This window comes from Oryzias melastigma, linkage group LG23 (assembly GCF_002922805.2).
Source record: "Oryzias melastigma strain HK-1 linkage group LG23, ASM292280v2, whole genome shotgun sequence".
NCBI lineage: Eukaryota > Metazoa > Chordata > Actinopteri > Beloniformes > Adrianichthyidae > Oryzias > Oryzias melastigma.
In genome coordinates, this window is record NC_050534.1 from 22,053,425 (window position 1) to 22,072,676 (window position 19,252).

Below are 19,252 nucleotides of genomic sequence, written 5' to 3' on the forward strand. Positions count from 1 at the left end.
CCCCAAAACAAGTTAGTTCTCAAACAAAAGACTAAAGTGAACTGATGCTCATTAGGGGGCGCTACTGTCCATAACGAGCTCTAACGAGGACGAAAAATGGATCCTCTTCTGACCAACATCTCTGGAGAAGCTCCTCACTCCACCACTTTTACCCAGCATGCATTACTGCTTCAGATTCATGCTTTTAGCTCCTCCTCCTTCTACCATCAACTTTTGGACATGTTAAACATCTAAACACATGACGTAGTTTACTAAACAAACTAACCCAATGTGTAGCCACAATGGAGCGACACAGGAGGCACATGTGGATCTGGAGCCTCAGGGTTCAGACCCCTGACTTCAACTATCGGTGTCCAAAGTGTGGCCAAATTTGTCCCGTCCAATCATGACTGCAGAAGTGTTTAGTGTTCCAACATTTTAAATACATTCAACCATATTCTTTCATTTCTCCTTTTATCTCATGACATGAAAGCATGAATAACTATTGTATTTGTCCCGCAGACCGGAATCCCATTTAGATTTTGGCCCTTTGAGGGAAAAAGTTTGGGCTCCCCTGACTTGTCGACCATCGCATCTGTTTTTGACATTTCATTTATCTCCATATTGAGGTCAAAGATAAACTTTGAGTCTTTGATGTCTGCTCTCTCTGGTTCCTCTGAAGGCTCCGCCCCTTTATTGAACTAAACTTTCTGGCAGAATGCTAGCCGAGACCTGTGGAGTCTGAGACGGGCCTCCGCTCCGTCTTTGGTCGGCCCGCCGTTTGTCCAGCAACTGTTTTCATGGTTCTGCTGGAACCGGAGCGGCTGGAATGCAAACAGAGCAGCAAAGGTCAGATAAGAAACCCTCTCGGCTTCAGCCCGCCTGTTTGTGCCGTTCAGAAGGTTATGTCAGGAATCGACTGGGCGCAGCAATGCTTCATTTCCTCCCAACTCAACACACATGCACACGCCGTCACACAAACGCACACAAACTCACACCCTTCCCACAGAACAAAGAAACAATGGAGGCAGGAAATGTCTGAACCCTGAGCTCTGCCCACCATGGAAATACTGGCCAAGGGTCCGACTTCTGTTCTGGAGGCCCGCCAGCGTGTACACACACACCAACGCACACAGACACTCAGCATGAACGGTTCAGCTCTATCGCTGTGCCTCAGCAGGTTCCTGCAGCTAATCACAGAGAGGGGAAGCATGAAGACATTAACTCTGAGACTCAAAAATATACTCCAGAAACAATGGGGGGGGGGACTTCAAACAGAGGTGGAACGGGGGGGCAGCAGCACTTAACCTCACATTTGTGTCTTCACACTGACAAACTTTAAAATGAGGTCCTTCCTCTGGTGGTCGTGTGCGGTACTGCAGCAACAATGTAAACGACAAACTCTACATGTACAACACGATCTCACTCCAAACTCGACGTTTCTGTCCTGATGGCTGTTCCCATTAAATCCAAGGGTCCGGGACTAGCGTATGCGTTTCTCCCCTGTTTGTGGCCCGGCACCAAGCGGTCCTTGAACCGGTACCAGAGGCTGGAGACCCCTGATTTAATGGAGGGACCCAAACGGTATGTCCATTTATGAGGAGTTGGGAGTCAGAATGGTTTGGTAAAATGGTACAGAAGCTTTGGTTGAATTAATGCACTTCAATCTTTTATAATGACTCTGTTACAGAACAGAAATCCCTTCAGCACATCACGTCAGTAACATTACTGAATATTCATCAGTGACGGGTTTACTTTGGATCTTTTGACCTTTATAAGGAGCACCAAGCAAAACGAGTCCAAGATTATTTAACTGCGTTCACAGTTACTCTGAAATATTTGTTACGTTAATGTAATCACAATATCTGTAACTTCCTTCTTTGTTTGCAAAGACAATAAAAAACAGACTGATGACTAAAATGTTACTGTAACTACTCTAACTCACAAATTTGTTATAATGCATATAGAAAAACCACAGTCTGACACAGTTACATGTTTAGCTGTATTAGCACGTTCACAATATCACACAAACAAAGGCGCTCTGGGTAATGTGCTCTGTTGTTTTCTGAATTCAGTTAAGGCTTTTATAGTGCAGACGATACTTAATCTAAAAAATGTACACATAACAATTATACAAAGTGTTGTTTTTTATTTTAAACTGTAAAATGCAAAACTTTCCAAACTACTTTATTTCCCCTAATTTGACAGTTCATAACCTTCATGACCTCAACAACTGCTTATGGGTTTATTGTGAAATCAGAGGAGCTTTTCTACTGAAGTTCTGCTTCATAGAGACGAGAAGATGGAATTCAAAGTCTGATCAACCACCAGTTCTGGTGCTGTGGAGCTCCAGAGAGTCCTGAAGGGATCGGGATCTTTTATCACCACTTATAGGTTGAGGTTCTACTCCAATCATCTGTTTCCAAAGTGTTCCCAGCATCTTTTGATGATAAAGTTTTTAGCCCAAATTAAAAACGTGTTCAGCGTGGCTTCCGTTCTCATAAATGAACCAGAATACATTTGATGAAAACAAAGATGTACATCAAAAGGGGTGGAGCAAGGAGGTTGTGGCTCCGCCCACTGTATTTTCTACATCACAAATAGCATATTTTTTAAACAGCACTTTTTTGTCTGGTCCTGATTCACAACAATTTGAACAAAGAAATCCTCAGAATTAATTTGAATCTTAATTGTCTTCATAAACGTCCTCCACCGTCAGAACAAAGCCACAAGAAGAAGATGCTAAAAACACAGTTTCCGTGGGAGTGGATCTGTAGATGTTTCAACATTTTAAAACAACTGAGGATCCACAGGAAACTCTTGGATCGTCTCCTGGTTCTCAGGATTCCTGTTCATGTGGTTTCAAGTTTTCCTAACTGAGGCCTTCAGGATCTTTTAACTACAGCTCCAAATCCAGATTTAAAGACTATTTTTCTGTTTGATTCTGAACTTCAACAGTTTCCAATCAGCAGCTTTTTACTCCATGAAGGAACTTTTCCTTCAGTTTAAGGTTCTTCTGTTAATTTACCTTCATAACTAAGAAAAGCGGATCTTTGAATAGAAATCTGGAAAATGAGAATGAATCTGTGACCCTGAACTGAATTCTGGGATGTTTTAGACATAAAGTGTGAACGAACCAAAGCAGGTGAACAACCGGGTCCTCTGAAAACAGCTGGACCAGCACTTACGGGTGTTCACGGTGACGTTAGCCGACTCGCCGTCCGTCTGCGACCGAACCTGCAGCAGGTGGGAGGTTCCAGGCTCCAGGTGATCCAGAACGCAGAGGAACGGCGTCCTGCTGCTTCCATCCGTCCGGTTCCTCCGCTCCTCCTCCTCTCCTTGTATCCGTACACACTCGGCACCATCTCCTCTGGAGTCCGTCAGGTTGAAGGAACAGCTCAGTCCGCTGGTGCTCACGCTCACAGAAACAGAATCCAGACTGGAAACGGTGTCAGACACCGAGATGCTGCACGAGGCGGCGGCGTGGTCCTCAGGAGGAGCTGCTCTGATCCCAACCTGACAGGAGGAAGAGACAGACGTCAGAGTCAAACATGAACCCAGAATCCAAAAACAGATCCGGAATGTTCTCCTCAAAGAGGAACTTTCTGAGTGGAAACCATCTGGAGATGGAAACAGAGAAAACAAGCTTTGATCCTATTGTTCTACCAAACTTTATAAAGAGGTTTCCACGTCAGAAAAACCAACGAGTTAAAGTTTTAACTGTTTTTTAAACTTCCCTCGTTCTTTTTCTGCTTCTGGACTTCAATAAGGAGAAGATCCAACCATTAACGAGAGGACATCCTGCCGCTATATGAGAACGTCTCAGTCACCTTTAAGAGTTCATGAGAACGTTTCCTCAGAGCGTTGGGAGGTTTGACGGAGCAGAAATGAAGCTGCTTCTGTGTTTCTGATGGAACGTCTGAAGAAAACCTTCCTGAGGCTGAAACATTCATCAACAGAAAGAGTTGTTTCAGCTCCGGAGAACTTTGATTTTTAAGGTGAATGACGGTCTTCTCAGAGGCTACAGCTTGAAGCTTCATTCACTTCAATAGAAAACCTCACAGCAGAAGGAATTTCAGATCAACTTTTTTAAGGGACCTCTGTTCACACGCAAGATGTCTCCAGAATCAATCTGTAGCCGGTTGAGTTGGTGGAAATTTCCTGATTACCTCCAGAGAAAAGGGTCGATAACAGAGAAGAAACGGGAAAAAGGTACAAAGCTTAAAACAATGGGATTTTTTTTTTTTGCAGCAGGGGGAGGGACTTCTAGCTATTGATTTTCGGGTGCCATATTTTTTCTCTGTTAGCCAGAGTCTCTTGACTTTTTTCTGTTCAAAATTAAAAATCAACAAACTTCCTCTAGATGAATTAGATTTTTCACTTTTTAAGAACGATTAGGATTAAAGTGTCAGTAAAGGATGGTTTTCCAGTGTAAAGGTCAGTAAAATCTGCTTCAGTTTCAACTTTACTACGACATATTCTGAGTGCTTTAAATGCTCAACATGGATCTGATCACCAATGAATGAAAGAACAGATGTTCTACCAGAAGTCTCCATAAAAACCAAAGTCAGTTCCAACCGTTTCTGAACAAGAGACTCCAGATGATCTGAGAGCCAAACATTGATCCTGAAGCAGACGAACTAGAAGTCAGGTTTACATCCCGTCTGCACGGCTTTCTGCTTCAATGAGAGCGTAGAGGATTGTGGGACCTAGAAATGATGTTCCTCTGCTGAGGAGATCATACAGGAAGCAGCAAACCTCCTTTTTCTCCTCGGAGGAAACACTTCAGTCTGGAAGATCCTTCCGGTTCGGGAAGGGGATTCAGAGAAGTTTCTGTTTTCGCCGTTTCGTCTCAGCCGAGGAGATGAAACGAAGACGAGAGAATGTTTCTGTGAACCTGAAGCAGGAAGTTCTACCTGGATTCAGATCCATCAAAATACTTTGACGGCAGAAATCAGGAGGAGCTGGAATAATGTCGGAGATACAAACTGAAGCTGCAAGTTTTACACAAGAAACTGAAACTTTTAATCCTATTGAAACTAAAATAAACCATGAACAGAACCAACCAGGTGGACGTGTTCTACCTGGTGGTTCAGAGGAACCAGAAGATTCCGGTTTTTGCTTCAAAGTCTCCTAAAATCTTTTACTAATAAAATATTCCTGGAGTCCAGTTTTTATCCAGAATGGGCTGAGAAAACAACACCTGACTCCCACACGTCACATATGGACGTCTGGTGACGGACGCCAACTTGTCGTTTGATGTTTTTGGTGTCCCCAACTCGTCGTTTTTTGAGGGGCTGGCTCTTTCAATTACATCAGAGGTCCGGTCATTTTGTCGGACGCGGTACCCGACCTTGGGACATGGCTGGTACCGGTCCCATAACCCTAGCCTGGTCCACGTCTGATACTGCATCCAGAACATGTATCGATCCAGGTTCTGTACCAGGTTAGGGTTAGGATACCAGTTTGCAGTCCACATCGCCGTTCTGGTTAGCAGCCCGGCGGTTGGGGAGCCTCGATTTAATTGGAACATCCAGCATGTCAAAGAATGGCGAGTTGGAGACACCCAAAATGTCAAAAAGTGACGACTGCTGAGAATGTGTTGAAAATGAAAATTTAGCAAAAAATGACTTTTCTCTCAGGAAATATAAAGTAAAACTGGTTCTGGACCACAAATCACTCCACATGTTATACTGTTCACCGGTCTTACCATGTTTTTCTTATTGTGTAGAGAACTATAAAACAACATAACATTGACTATCAATACTTCAAAAGAGAGCAACACAAAGTCAGTTACCTGGAGCACATCAACAAGCTGTTCATACAATCAAAATTACTCAAATGTCATCATCTAGTAAAGTATTGTACATCTCAAATACTATTCAAGCCAGAAAACAATTTATTACCAACAAATATCAAAGGGGAAAAAAATACATTTCTAATGCATAAACCACAAACAAAGGGTTTGTGTTTTAACATGTGGAATGAACCTGTGGAACAGAACCAGAAAATGTCCAAATATAAAAGTATAAATACAGAAATATGATCATTCGTAAATATGTACAAACACTAAAATAAACACTAGCATGTGTAAATGTGCTTATACAATGAAATTCTGTTATTCCATGGAGCTAAACTGGGGCCAATATTATTTAAAACCCAAATAAAATGAATTGAAAAAGACATTGCTTGGCCAAAAAAATCATTTTAAATGTCCGAAACTTTTTGCTATTGTAAAATAAACTAAATTATTTACAGCTTCAGTTTTTTTAGGTTTCAAAACTCAAAATTCAGAGCTAAAACTGGGGAAAAAAAGTTTTGAAACCTAAAAAAATGGCACAAATGAATTCATTTTTTTTTTATTTGGGTCTCAAATGATATTGCCTTGAATTTAGCTCCATATTATTCTTGTGGGTGTTTGAGGAAATGAGAGTTACATGTGTAATCGTAACGTGATATACTTTTAGCTCGGCACTGAGCTTTAATCTTGGGTGTACTGGGTTTAGGATTATTAATGATACAAGGTTTGGGGGAGAATTTATACAATTATTCTTCCTCTTCCTCCCTTCAGATTTTTTTGTATAATTTTCTTACTTTGCAGCTCCACACACATTTTACAAAATGTCTGAAATAAATAGCTTTGAACTTGAAGGAGCTTCTCTGGTGGCACTTTAGAGGTCTTGTGTGTTGAGACATTGAAGCTCTACTTTGGTGGCGTTAAAGTCGTTTAGCCTTCCTAAACGTGCAGACTTCTGAAACCCCTTTAGACAACAGATTTTAAGTTCTGAAAGTGGAAACTTCTTCTCAGATGTGTTTCCTGCACCTGCTGTTAAGCCGTGACCTGATCTGAGCTTCAGAGTCTTCACCTCAGGCGGGGGTTCTGAACCACAGAAACTGACGCCGTTTGTCTGCGAGGATTTAACCGTTTCCAGAAAAACAGCGTCAAACCAGCTTACAAGACCACAACTTGAATTTATTTTTAGATTTTCTATACATTTATATATGTTTTAAAGCCTGCAGGATGTTTTCTTTGAAACAGAATTAACTTTGAAGTGTTTGAGAAGTTCGTGTCGACGCTCAGACTGACCTGAAGCAGCAGCAGCCGTGTGAAAAACAAACCCACAACTTTACATTTCAGCATTTTGGTCGTCCTTCAGGTGTTCAGGTGCGGCACGCACCACCATAATCCTCAGGTACAAAAAGGTGGGTTCAGATCGCTCTCCAGACAGAAAGGAAAATAAAGCTGTATTCCTGTTTTTGCTTTACTGTTTTCTAAAAAAAGAGAATATTTTCCTTCTTCCTATGGAGAAAACGTAATTATATTTCCTGCAGGATTGGGTTTCGTTTGGCTCCGTTGGTCTCTGGTTCGTGTCGTGTCCATCCTCGACTGAAGCCGGTGCGACCTCGGGCCGGGCCTTTCCTCCCTTTCTCCCGACCCGTCTCACTGAGTGGGTCTTCCTGCCCGTCTGTCTGACTGAAACAGACTTCCTCCATCCAACCAGCAGCTCTGACTCACTGCAAAGCCACCGACACACCCAGAACGGACGTCTCTATAAATAGTGAAGCTCACCTTTGAGCGCAGAAGATTCAGGGGGATTGCACCTACAAATTAGATCAAAGATAAACGCCAATGCGAGCTGGAAGTTCTGTCAGGATTAATAATGTACTTTAATTATGTATCATTTCAGAGGTCAAAGTTCACCGCTTAGCACTCGTTTTTGTCCAGACGATGAAGATGAAGTTTGTCTCAAAGTCAACAAATAGTTTTCTAGATCGCTTTAATTGAAGAAATGTCCTTGTTACCTTTGATCTTTCATTAATTATTACCATTGTTTACTTTATATCAAACAATAATGTAAGCAGAACAAAAGGACAATAAACTATTTACAGTTAAAGTTGACAGTAAAATGTGGCAAAGATCCTGTAATGAGAGACGTTTGAAGGACTGAAATATTTTGTACTGTTGTTGTTTTGATAAACTAGCAAATAATGTCTGTCCGCTGATGTGCCACGCTTCTGTTGCTATGGTTAGGACCAGTACGGACCGGTAAGGTTGAGTCCGGTCCGGTAAAGAGCAGTCCGGTCCGGTTAGGACCAGTACGGTCCGGTAAGGTTGAGTCCGGTCCGGTTAGGACCGGTACGGTCCGGTAAGGTTGAGTCCGGTCCGGTAAAGAGCAGTCCAGGCTGGTCAGAGTCGTTCCGTCCAGTAAGAAGTAGTCCAGTAAGGGGTATGACGGTTCCAGTAAGGAACAGTCCAGTCCGGTAAGGAGTTGTCTGGTCCGGTTAGGAGTTGTCCCGTCCAGTAAGAAGTAGTCCAATAAGGGGTATGACGGTTCCAGTAAGGAGTAGTATGTTCTGGTATGGTGTAGTCCGATCCGGTAAGGACCAGTCTGGTTCGGTAAGGAGTAGTCCGGTTTGGTTAGGACCAGTCCGGTGCAGTAAGGAGCAGTCTCGTCCGGTTAGGACCAGTCCGGTGCAGTAAGAGTTATTCCATCCAGTAAGAAGCAGTCTGGTACAGTAAGGAGAAGTACGGTACGGTCCAGTTAATTCTGGCAGGCGTTGCACCTCGCTTCCACGGTTTGTTTTCACGGTCCGTGCGCGGTATAGTCCGCTAGCGCGTCATTGTAGTGCGACGACTAGCAAAGCAACAACAATGGAGGTCATCCAGCAGCTCATCTTTTTCTTTTTCTAGAAGAATACCGCCGTAAAGAGGAATCACTAGCTTAGCGCTATACTGGTGCTTTTTTAATGTCATCACTTCAGAGGGTGGCAGCAGCGGCTCCGTCCCAACCGTCACATTCTATTTTTCTATGGATCTACAAAGGATGAGGACCCTCAAGAGGAATGGGTCAGAACCGTTTAATGGGTTTAACAATGGAAACGCTCAAAATACCGGATCGAACCAGACCTGACCGCTCAGTGGAAATGAGGCTTTAGAGTCCATCAGGTGAACTACTCCAGATTGGAGCTCCTTTCACTGTGAGCCTCTGGTCAAAGTGGTCTTCTCCATTTGTAGTCAAGCATTTATAACAGCCCACGCTTTGGTACTTTTGACAGAAAAAAATAGGTTCACTTGGACATCTATGTTAAGAGTTTGCAAACCATCTGTGAAAAGTTTAAGTCTTCCAGGCTGGTTCCATAACTGCAATTCTCAAAAAAAAAAAAATTCAAAATTTTTTTTTTTTTTTTTTTTTTAAGGTCGCCTCTTAACCGATAAAGTTGATTGAATAGGAGGAGACAACTTTTGCTGATAGAGTTGCTATACCTAAATGTATGCAACAATTCATTCCAACGATTCAATTCATGCCATAACTTGTGGTTCCTGATTGGATTTCAGTTCATGATCCGATTCACTGAGAAGATGGATCCAGGACATCTTTAACCAAAACTTTCACCAGCGTACCACACTGAGGTCACATGACTTTGCTAAATTCAAGGTGTTTCCACACATTGTGCTGGGATGATGGTTGATCGCCGTCGTCTGCTGTGATGGTCGTTTTTACCAGAGAGGAAGGTAAACCCTCCATGTCTCAGATTATGTTTCCCAGTAGTTATTCTAATCCATTTTATTTTGAAAAGATTTTATAGTAATATAGGTCAGTTCTACTCATATAATAACATGTCTCAGACGGATCGGGCTGATTGGAGCGCAAGAATAGAAATCACTTCATTGATTAGTCATTACACTCCTAGATATGAAGTGGAACTTTTCAGATTTGATGAAAACTTTAGGAACAAGTTAACAGATTTTTGTCATTAATCACAGAGCTGGTCTGGTTGAAAACTTATTTGGTGAAAACAAACATTTGAATGTTAAACATTTGTTCACGGAACACTTTCATGGATCTGTTACTAATAAGTTGAAGATATTTTATGGTCTTAATGTAGATTAAAGGACTGAATAAGCTGTAGTTTGAGTGGTTCAGCATCAGGAGTTAAAGTCTTTTGTTTCAGTCAGTTTGAGCCACATTTAGTTTCCACACCTCTTTCCTTCCTTCCTGCCCCCCCCATAGGACCAGTTTCTAAGAACAACACTTTCATTTCTGCCTCGCCGAGCTTCACTGGCCGCTTTTCCATCGAATGTGAAATTGGATTTGCAATCACAAATTTGCTTAATGGAAATACAACAGTTTTGAAAAAAAAATGAATTAAAATAGTTTTTGTGCTTGAAGATTTTTTTATTCTTAAATGAGTCATGTGACCAACAATCCGATACCACGCTTAGCTAAGCGGGCGCCACTACAGGTCCCACAGAGTCGCATCTGGAGTTGAATCCACAGCTCCTCTGTAAAACCACCATTTCCCAGAATCCCTTCATCCGCAGCTGCTCCCACGAAGCTCGTGAATAAGACGCCGACGTCTCCTTTGATTTGAAGTAAATTTCTGCACTCCTCTATTAAAGCATCGTTCACATCTGTGATTCTGAATGAATCATCGCCTTTGGTTCGCCTGTTCACATAATTTTGATTTAAAAGAAACATCGTTTCTGCATCGTTTTGCTGCTGTGAAAGTCTTTCCAGTCTAACAGCTGTTACCTTTGTGGAGGTTTACTGCAGAACTGACTTCAGTCAGGAGAACAGAAAACCAGAAACAGTGACGGAGTCGCGGGTCCAAGACGACACGAGAGCTTCAGGTTTGGAGTATTTATTACACAGATTACAGGGTACAGGTTACACAGGTACAGCACTACAGTGGTAAATGCTTCGCTCCACAACAACATTCAAGTCTGTTCGTCGTACATCGAGTTAGTCAGAGCAAGTTTTACACTCGAGTTAGTAGAAGCGAGTTCTGATCCAGATGCCCAGTTTGACCCAAAGAGACCCGGATGGTTTCATGTTCATCTCTCAAATCAAAAGAGGTTTTTTGTAGCTTCAGAAAATCTCAGAACTAGATCATTTTAGAATAAAAACATAAGAATATCAAGATAAAATCTGGCTGCTTTTAACTTCTCAAAAATATAAAAATAAAATCTCTACTATGATGTCAACGAACGTGAAATAAAAACATGAAAATTAATTTAAATCAGAAACTTGAACTAAAAAAATGTTTTGCATTTAATGACATTTGAAAGACTGGAGTTAACCTCAGACTGTTGTCTACTGTTGAGTTTAACTGTAAACTGAAGGCATTCATTCAACATGAACCACATCAACAGTCAGAAAACCAGATTATCCAGCTGTAAAAACGTCTGAACTGATAAAAAACCGTCAAGTTTCACCCAACTGTGTCTAAAGCAGAGACAGAAACCCGTCCGGACACGACTACGGACCTCCAACGTTTGATACCCATCAGCACACGACTCCAGTTCCAACTGAATCGATACAGAACCACGAAATCTATCGAAGGATTTTCACTTCCATCCAAATCACAACAGGAAACACTGGTTGATGCACAGCAGGTTCTGGTTCTGATCCTGTGTGAGGAATCATGGTTCTAGGATGCAGATGAAGAGCCTCCATTAACGTCCCATTCTTGTTTTTCACACGAGACCAAATGATCTGAACAAAAAAAGTCCATTTGACACCTCATGATCAAGAACTTTAACAGCATCTTCACGTTTACTGAGCGACGTCAGAGTTCTGCACGGATTACAGCAAAGTCCAGATGATTACAGGAACCAGAGCAGACTTCAGTCTGGAGAATCTCCTCAGCAGAAGATCTGGACTCAGACCTCAACGTTCTGAAACGACTTCTGGATTATCAGTAAGTAGAGCTTCAGTTTTATGATGCATCTTCTAATTCTTACAGGTAACAATCTCATATCAAGATCATAACTGCAGTAATATGGACACATAACTTCATTTAGGGTTGAGTTTTAGTGAAGTTCAGTTAACTGCACGGCGTGTCTTAGATCTGCAGACCATAGAAACGTTATAAAAACACTTGAATAACATTCACATCATCTATAAAACTGAATGGATCAGGAGCCACAATGATGAATTAAAATGTTGGATAAAAAGAGAATCAGATGAGTGTTAGCTCGAAGCAGAAACTGCATGATTCGAACGTTTATTCTGAGATTTCATTCATTCAAATAAATCAAAAACTATTTCAGTTTAAATGTTCAGATTCTTAATTTTAAGGCTCAATATTTATTTTTAAAAACATTAGGTTTCTACTTCATGAAACATGTTCCTAACATTGACTGAACTCGTCCTTAAATGTGATCTGAAGTTTAATTGTTTAAAAAAGGCGGGATTTGAATGTTCTTTTTTCAGTATGTCCATGTGGTGTGACTGGAGCCTATCCAGCTGCTGTCAGGTGAAGGCGGGGCTTACCACCAACCACCCACACCTGAGGGACAAAGAGTCAGCAGGTGACCTCAGCTTGAGATGTGTGGGCAACACAGAAACTTTGCAGAGGTGCCAGTTGTCCTCCTTTGGAACCATAAAGGTCTAAAATCAGAGTTTCATGTTTTCACTGATACTCTAACGGAACCGAAAAGCTCAGAGTAACGAACATCGGGATTGTGGCGTCTAAAGTCTCCAAGAAGAAAATCGCATCAACTGACGTCCACTGTATTGTTTGTGTGATGTTGTGTGTCAGTTGTGTGTCCCTATCAGCAGTTTGGTCTTTTAATCCCTTTTTTAATCAAAGATAAAACCACAGTTGTCATTAAACTACAGCTCCCAGAATTCTCGGTCTTGGCAGTGATGAGGGCCTTCACGTTTCCTGCAGTCTCACCTGAATATTGCGTTAGCGTGTAACTTATTGCAAAGCATGAACTGATGTACCAAACCAGCACGGAGCGGGGCGGCTTTTACTTTATTGGTTTATTGGCTGCAGGACGGCCCGGTCCAACAGAACCGTCTGCTAGAACCCGCTCCACATTTAAAAGGCAAACATTTATCAGTGAAATAAAACTGTTCCAACACCACAGAACTGGTGCTGAACTCAGAGCTTCTGAACTTCAGCTGGATTGTTCTGACAAGAATGAAGATCTGGAACAAAGTTTGAACCCCGAGTGTAAACCCAGTAGTCCTGAAGACTGTAGGACACTAAACCGGCTGTAGAGGTCAAAGGGGATCAGCTGAGGATCCAGCTAACAGTCGTCTTTAAAACAGCCGTCAGAGTTACAGCAGAACTAAACTCTAAAACATCAGAACTCTACGCATCGCCACAGAAGAGTCTGGTTTGTTTGGAAAAACACCTTCCCAAAGTCAACCGAGGGGAGGAAAGATCTCCATCTTCTCCAGGAGACGCCCCAGATTTATACCTTTCCTCCTTCCTTTGATCTGGCTCCGCCCACAACAGTCCATTCTGTTGTCCATGAAAGTCAGAGAGAACATCCGGGGTCTCCCGAAGCTCCGGTCATACCTGCAGAGTTTCCCGGCTGCTCATTGGCTGGTCCCTGCAGAGAGGCGGGCCTCAAACAGGCTTAAGGCGTGATGGACGAACTCGTACTGCTCACCTGTTTGGATCATCCCCCCCCTGAAGAAACAAACAAGTCGGCGTGAACACCTGAGATTCTGAAAGCTGCTGCAGGAATAAAACTTTAGAGTGTTTGGTTTTACATCAGCGTGTAAGAACAGGAAGTGGTCGTCCACTCGTGCCGCCAGACATTATATTTAGATAGTCGACTAATCGGATCATCCGTAAAGGGGATGTAAAGGTCAGATCTCAACTGTCATTAGCTTTAAACTAACTAAAAACGAGATATATAGCATTACCTGTGATAATGTTGGTGTGAATGCTGTAAGCTGAATTAGCAGCTGAAGATGCTGAAACTGATAGTTAAAAACGCTGAAGCTGATAACCAGCTAAAACAGCTAAATGCCAAATTAGCCCTAAAAACTGGAAAAAGCCTAAATTAGCCAAAACAGCTAGCATGTAGCTGAAATAACTGAACTCTAAATTAGCCGAAAAAACAAAAACAAATCCTAAGATAGACGTTGCCTAGCAACAGCAGGTAGACAACCCATGGTTTGTGCTGAAGGTAACAAACGTCAGACCTGTCGGCTCGGAGCTGGCAGGTGATGCTCAGAACGTCCACCACCCCCTCCACCTGCAGCTGTCGGCAGCCTATGGTTGTAGCGATGAAACATCCCGTTCGGCCAATTCCGGCACTGTAAGCAAAGCATTCTGGGTAATGGAGTGTTGCGCCGCGGCGTGCGTTGGTGGAGGATCGTTCTGCACCTGCAGTGGACGATCACCGGCCCCGCCGCGGCGGCTGCGCGTCGGTCCGCCTCCACGTCAGCCATCAGCTGCAGCAGCGGCAGCGCCGAGTCCGGCGTCTTGTGGTCCGGCCACGACGTGTACCAGTAGTGCTGCAGGACGCGGGTTTGATTCCCACACTGCACACAGACGGAGGGTCAGTCCAGCCGAGAACAGCGGCGTCACCTGAACCGCAGCAGAGCCAACCTTCAGCGTGAGGCTCCGGGCGGTGTAGTGTTCACACTCCCTGACGGCGTTCACCAACACCTCCACCTTCCCGTAGATTCCCCTCTTCTCCGGCCAGTACAGGACGCATTTCTGCAGAGGAGGACACCCGGAATCACGGAATCTTATCGGAATAGAGCTGTGAAAGAAGGAGCCTGGAGCCAGAGGAGCCAGATTTACACCACTTTGACATTGTGCTCCAAGACTCATCCAACTGTAGGTGGTGGACATGCGCTAGTAAACAGTAAAACAGAAGAGAAGCCCCTCCCTGCGGGTGCAGTGTGAACATCAGGAGGTAAACGCTCATTCAAGATCTCACAACACATCCCTGGTAGAAACGTAGCAGAAGCTTCAGTTTCATTCCGAGTCTCCAGTTTCTACATTCATCGATTCGCTCCGCCCGCCTCCCGTCCCCTCCCCCCTCTCACCTCGTTCTTCTCCTTCAGTTTCGTGATCATGACGATGACCGGCGCCTCCTCCTGCCACGCCATCTGCCAGAAATCGTTCACCGTGTTCACCATGGGGCCCTGCGTGGCGATGAAGGCTTTGCCGTCGCCAAGGTAACCCTGAGGGAGGAGCAACAGGAGGGTTCAGAGGAGGCGGGGCTTCCTGATGGCAGATTCAGGACACTTTCCCTGCCCACGAGAAGCTCATGAAACGGAAAAACATTGATTGTTTCATCGATACTTATGAGCAGACGCCACCAGGAACAGAACCACAGAGGCTCCGCCCTCCTGCAGGAGTCAGACCTCCTCACATATGAAAGAAACAAGCCGACTCAGCATAAAAACGTACCCGGATGAAGTTGGCGTTGATGTAGGAGCTCAGCAGGTCGTTGCAGGTCTTGGTCTTCAGAATCACTCTGGAATGAGGATCTGAAACAGGAAGAGAAACGGTGAGGAGTCCTCCTGCTTCCAGAGACGTGTCGGGATGAAACCAAACTTCCAGATGAATCCGAGGAGAAGACAAGAACAGATGTGATCAAAGAAACAATGAGAGTTCAGAATCCTTACAAACAGGTCTGACTGAACAACCTCAGAGCACAAAAATCTCTATATTAAGGGGGGAAAAAGTAAAAATTAGAGCCTCAAACATCTGAATTTGAAGGATTTTTTTAGATTATTTAAAAGTTTATAGAATAAAAGTTAAATCAAAAAGTTCCTTCAGCAGAATGACTTGAAATGAAACAAATACTTCATCTCCAGTAAATGACTAATCTTTGACTATGTGAATTAGATTTTCAAAATAAAAAAATTTGAACTTTATGATTTTTTTCTGTAGAAATTCAAACAGGAGTTTGCAGGAAAACAGATTTCCTCCTGAGTTTTGCTGATGAGAACATCAGACCTTCACAGTTGGACTTCCTGCTGCTGGAGCTCAGAAGTTCATCTGCTGATGAACGTTTCCCGTTTCCTTTCAGGTTTGAAATCTTTGATCCGTTAAATCCTCGAACTTTGTGAAGCGCTGAGGATGATCTGAACTTCTGAGATGTTTTTCTGGATCAAAGTTGATCCAGGAGTTTGATTCCAGAAGTTCTGATCTGATTAGAAACTTGGGATCATTTCTTTAGGAAAACTGTCAAAGTGAAAACTTTAGAAAATCTGATTTTTGTGTGAGAACTCTCCGGCTCGGCTCCTCCCACTTCCAGGCTTTGATTGACAGCAGCTCCACATGAGGAGCCTTTTACTTGATTGGCCGGAAGTAACAAAATTCCTAACCCCCCCCTAAGAAAAACGGAGTTACATAACGCCTGAAGGAGGACGTGCCGCCAGGAGGAGCGACGTTCAGGTGGAGAGGAGGTGCGGGTATCACCTCTGACCCCCCCTTCCTGCCTGAGCGGGGCAGAAGGGGGCGTGTCTCTGCAGGTACTCACTGGGCAGGATGGTCTTGTATCGGTTCTTGGTCCCGTGGTTGGGAACGTCCAGCTCCTTGGGGTCGGTGAAGTTCATCGGAATTTCCTGAAGGGAAAGAAAGGCCGCGGTTATGGGGCGGGGCGGAGCGAACCCCCCCCCCCCCCCCCAACAATTAACCCTTTAACACCAAACGTGTTCACACATTTACACAACTAGTTTCATGCTGGTTTAAGAAGTCCTGAAACCCACAAGTTTGGAAGGAAATTCATCTGAAGATCAGGATTTATGATTCAGTCAAGTGTTTAGAAGTTTAAAATCCTACAAAGATCGTCTTCTGATGATCTGATTAGGATTCTTTTGTTACTATATTTATATTTCATTTTTAGCGAAAACCAAAACTTTGTTTAGTTTTATAGAACATATGCTCTGCAGAGCGGCAGGAGTTCATTAGAAATTCACCTCTGAGTTGTGGGCGGGACTGTTTGTGGAGAAACCCCGCCCCTCTTTTTCAATATCACAAATACGATCTTTATCAAACTGATTTTTTTTCCTGCTCCTGATTCACAATGATTTGAATAAAGAAAAACTCAGAAATTATATTTTAATCTTAATTTTATAAATAAAAAATGCTACAGCAGGAAAAACGATCACACGAGAGGCCAAAATCCAAAACACACCTCAGGTCGCGGGACGAACAGGATAAACATTCATTCAACACTCTAAAGCTACATTTATAAAACTTAAAAAAAAAGAAAATTGAGCCGCTTTTCTCCTTCACAATGTACTGGAATTATCCTGTTAACAGTTGAAAAGTTACAGTAAATCAAACACTGGAGTTCCGGTGTTAAAGGGTCAACTTCCTGCTTGTTGCAATGTCCCACTCCAACCACAAGGGGGCGGTGGTGCACGGATTATCACCCACATAAAGGATTTAAGGAGATTTAACGAGTAAATAAATCAGACTTACGGCGAACTCCACGTGCAGCGAGTGCGTGTCGTTCACCGCGTCTCGTAGCTGCTGCCGCGTCATTGGCCGCCCGGCCGACAGCAGGTACTCGCGCGCCGCCGCCTCTCTGGGGGTCACCACGGCGACGTTGAGGGGCTCCACCGATCCCAGAGCGGACATGTCCAACACCAGGGACACGTTTGAACCTCGTCTGTGGAGACAAAGTCCCATCACTTGTTACGCTCCTAGATTTGAGAAATTTGTTCTCTGCATTTGACTCCTCCCTCTGGGGGAGGGGCGAGCTGCAGACACAGCTGCACTGATTTGGTGCTTTAATCCTCAAATCCAACCAATTAATGCAGAGTGTCAAACAGAGTCCCATTTTTGGAGTCTTTGGTTGGATTTGAACTCACGGCCTTCTAGTTTCAGGGTGGACACTCCACCACAGGGCCACTGAGCTGGTCCCCGACCAGAAACTCTTCCATCCATAACGGTCTGTGTTCACAGACGCTGAAAAACTCGATTCATGTGTTTATTCTCCAAACTGAAGATGTGGTTCGATCTCCAGGACAGAGATGGAACACGAGGCGCGTGCACGTACACGTGCGCTTCCTCTGCAGGACGCCGGTTCCTGCTCTCCGTCTGATTGCTGATTGGCCGGGATCCAGCGTGGAAAGCGCTCGCGCCGACGGAGACACAGACACCCAGAAAAACATCCTGTTCTCACTCCTGAGCCTGAAATCTTCCTTCCTCCTCGTACCTTCAGAAACCTCTGCTGCCCCCCCCCACCCCCGTGGAACAAGAACAAAATGGCGTCCGAGTGTTTGGACGAACGGCGGAAAAACACGGAGCTGCAGATAAAGCTGAAGTGCTGGAGGGAGAGAGGTTTGCTGTTCTGAACCGAGCGGACGAACGGCTGCGATGAAGCCAGACCAGAAACACGATGGATGAAGCAGAACATCAGCAGATGTTAGACGTTCTCCACGATGGAAGGAGGGCTCATGCTGACGTTCTTTGATGTCAAAGTTACAGTGAATGCTGTAAGAGTCTAAAGCTCGAAGCTGTCGTCACGACCATCTGGAGAACAGAATCCTGAGCTTTGAAGTATCTGAAGAAATTAAACTGAAAAAGAAATCCGAAGAAAAACCTTAAATCAACTATGAAACGAACCGAATAGAAGGAGCAGAAAAATAGAGCTGGAGAAAAACTTAGAGGAAGGTCTACAGAAAAAACAACAGTTATAGTCCCTGTTTAAGTTTTTAACATGTTAGCGTGGTATTTTTCTTATAGAAGAGAACAAATATATTAAGAAAAGCTGCATTACATGTGATATTGGAGTGAATGATTTTGCTGAACGAGGACGCTGAAGATGCTAAATTAATGTATTTTATGTAGTTGCTTAATAATATCATGAACAAGCTAAATGTTTTGAAAACAAACGAATAAATTGCACAAAAAATATGAATAATTTTATGGAAAAAAAACACTATGTTGCTAACTCCAAATTAGCCCAAAATAAAAAATTTTAATTGATGCCAACTTAGTTGAAAAAGTTAGCACATTGATAAAATACAACCTTAAGGAAGAATTAACTCTTAAAACCTAAATAAATGACAGATTAGCCAAAAAATGTAGAATGCTGCTAAAATATTAGCTTAACTCCAAATTAGCCCAAAAAAAGCTGGAATGTTGCCAACATACTAGCTTAACTCAGAATAAGTCCAAAAACCCCATTAATGCATTAATGTCCTCAACATGCTGAACGTTTTGATAAAATACTCACGGAATTTGCACAAATTTGAAGAATTCCGTGGAAGAAGAAAAAAATAAAACAGCTCAGCTCCAGAAGCCACGCCCCCTCAGAGGAGATTTTTGGAAACAGACTTCATACCAACGTTTTTACGACATTTAGGTTGTGGGGTTTTGGTTTAAAACTTCATAATAATTAAAACGCTACTATAAAATGGTCATAGGAGGAACTTTAAATGGGAACTTAAACATCAGAAGAATAAAGTTTTCATAAAAGTCTTGAAATGTTCAGAAGCAGAAAGTTCTCTTTTGTTTGATCATTGTGACGTTTCTCTGCAGCATCGCG

At 43.2% G+C, this 19,252-nt stretch overlaps 2 protein-coding genes and 1 long non-coding RNA gene across 4 annotated transcripts in view; 1 reads left to right on the forward strand and 2 right to left on the reverse strand.

The window, feature by feature from the left end:
- Positions 1 to 7,428, reverse strand: part of ptprb (protein tyrosine phosphatase receptor type b) — a 31,904-nt gene extending 24,476 nt beyond the window's left edge. Inside the window, exons 1-2 of one of the 2 annotated variants that reach the window (XM_024284319.2) lie at positions 7,067 to 7,428; positions 3,168 to 3,495 (exon numbers count right to left, since the gene is read on the reverse strand). In XM_024284319.2, the coding sequence (XP_024140087.1) occupies positions 3,168 to 3,495; positions 7,067 to 7,120 (382 nt within the window). In that variant the 5' untranslated portion in view covers positions 7,121 to 7,428. The remainder of the gene's footprint in view (positions 1 to 3,167; positions 3,496 to 7,066) is intronic. The other variant, XM_024284310.2, reaches the window with a different exon arrangement.
- Positions 7,429 to 10,584: 3,156 nt separating this feature from the next.
- LOC118598094 lies at positions 10,585 to 12,385 on the forward strand. The gene is made up of 2 exons (XR_004947195.1): positions 10,585 to 11,682; positions 12,198 to 12,385. It is a non-coding gene; the product is annotated as an uncharacterized LOC118598094 (long non-coding RNA).
- Positions 12,386 to 12,710: 325 nt separating this feature from the next.
- Positions 12,711 to 19,252, reverse strand: part of LOC112156403 (protein tyrosine phosphatase receptor type R) — a 22,767-nt gene continuing 16,225 nt past the window's right edge. The window contains exons 7-14 of the mRNA XM_024288670.2: positions 17,179 to 17,368; positions 16,232 to 16,316; positions 15,154 to 15,233; positions 14,787 to 14,924; positions 14,341 to 14,451; positions 14,116 to 14,273; positions 13,932 to 14,045; positions 12,711 to 13,410 (exon numbers count right to left, since the gene is read on the reverse strand). Of these exons, the coding sequence (XP_024144438.1) occupies positions 13,317 to 13,410; positions 13,932 to 14,045; positions 14,116 to 14,273; positions 14,341 to 14,451; positions 14,787 to 14,924; positions 15,154 to 15,233; positions 16,232 to 16,316; positions 17,179 to 17,368 (970 nt within the window). The 3' untranslated portion in view covers positions 12,711 to 13,316. The remainder of the gene's footprint in view (positions 13,411 to 13,931; positions 14,046 to 14,115; positions 14,274 to 14,340; positions 14,452 to 14,786; positions 14,925 to 15,153; positions 15,234 to 16,231; positions 16,317 to 17,178; positions 17,369 to 19,252) is intronic.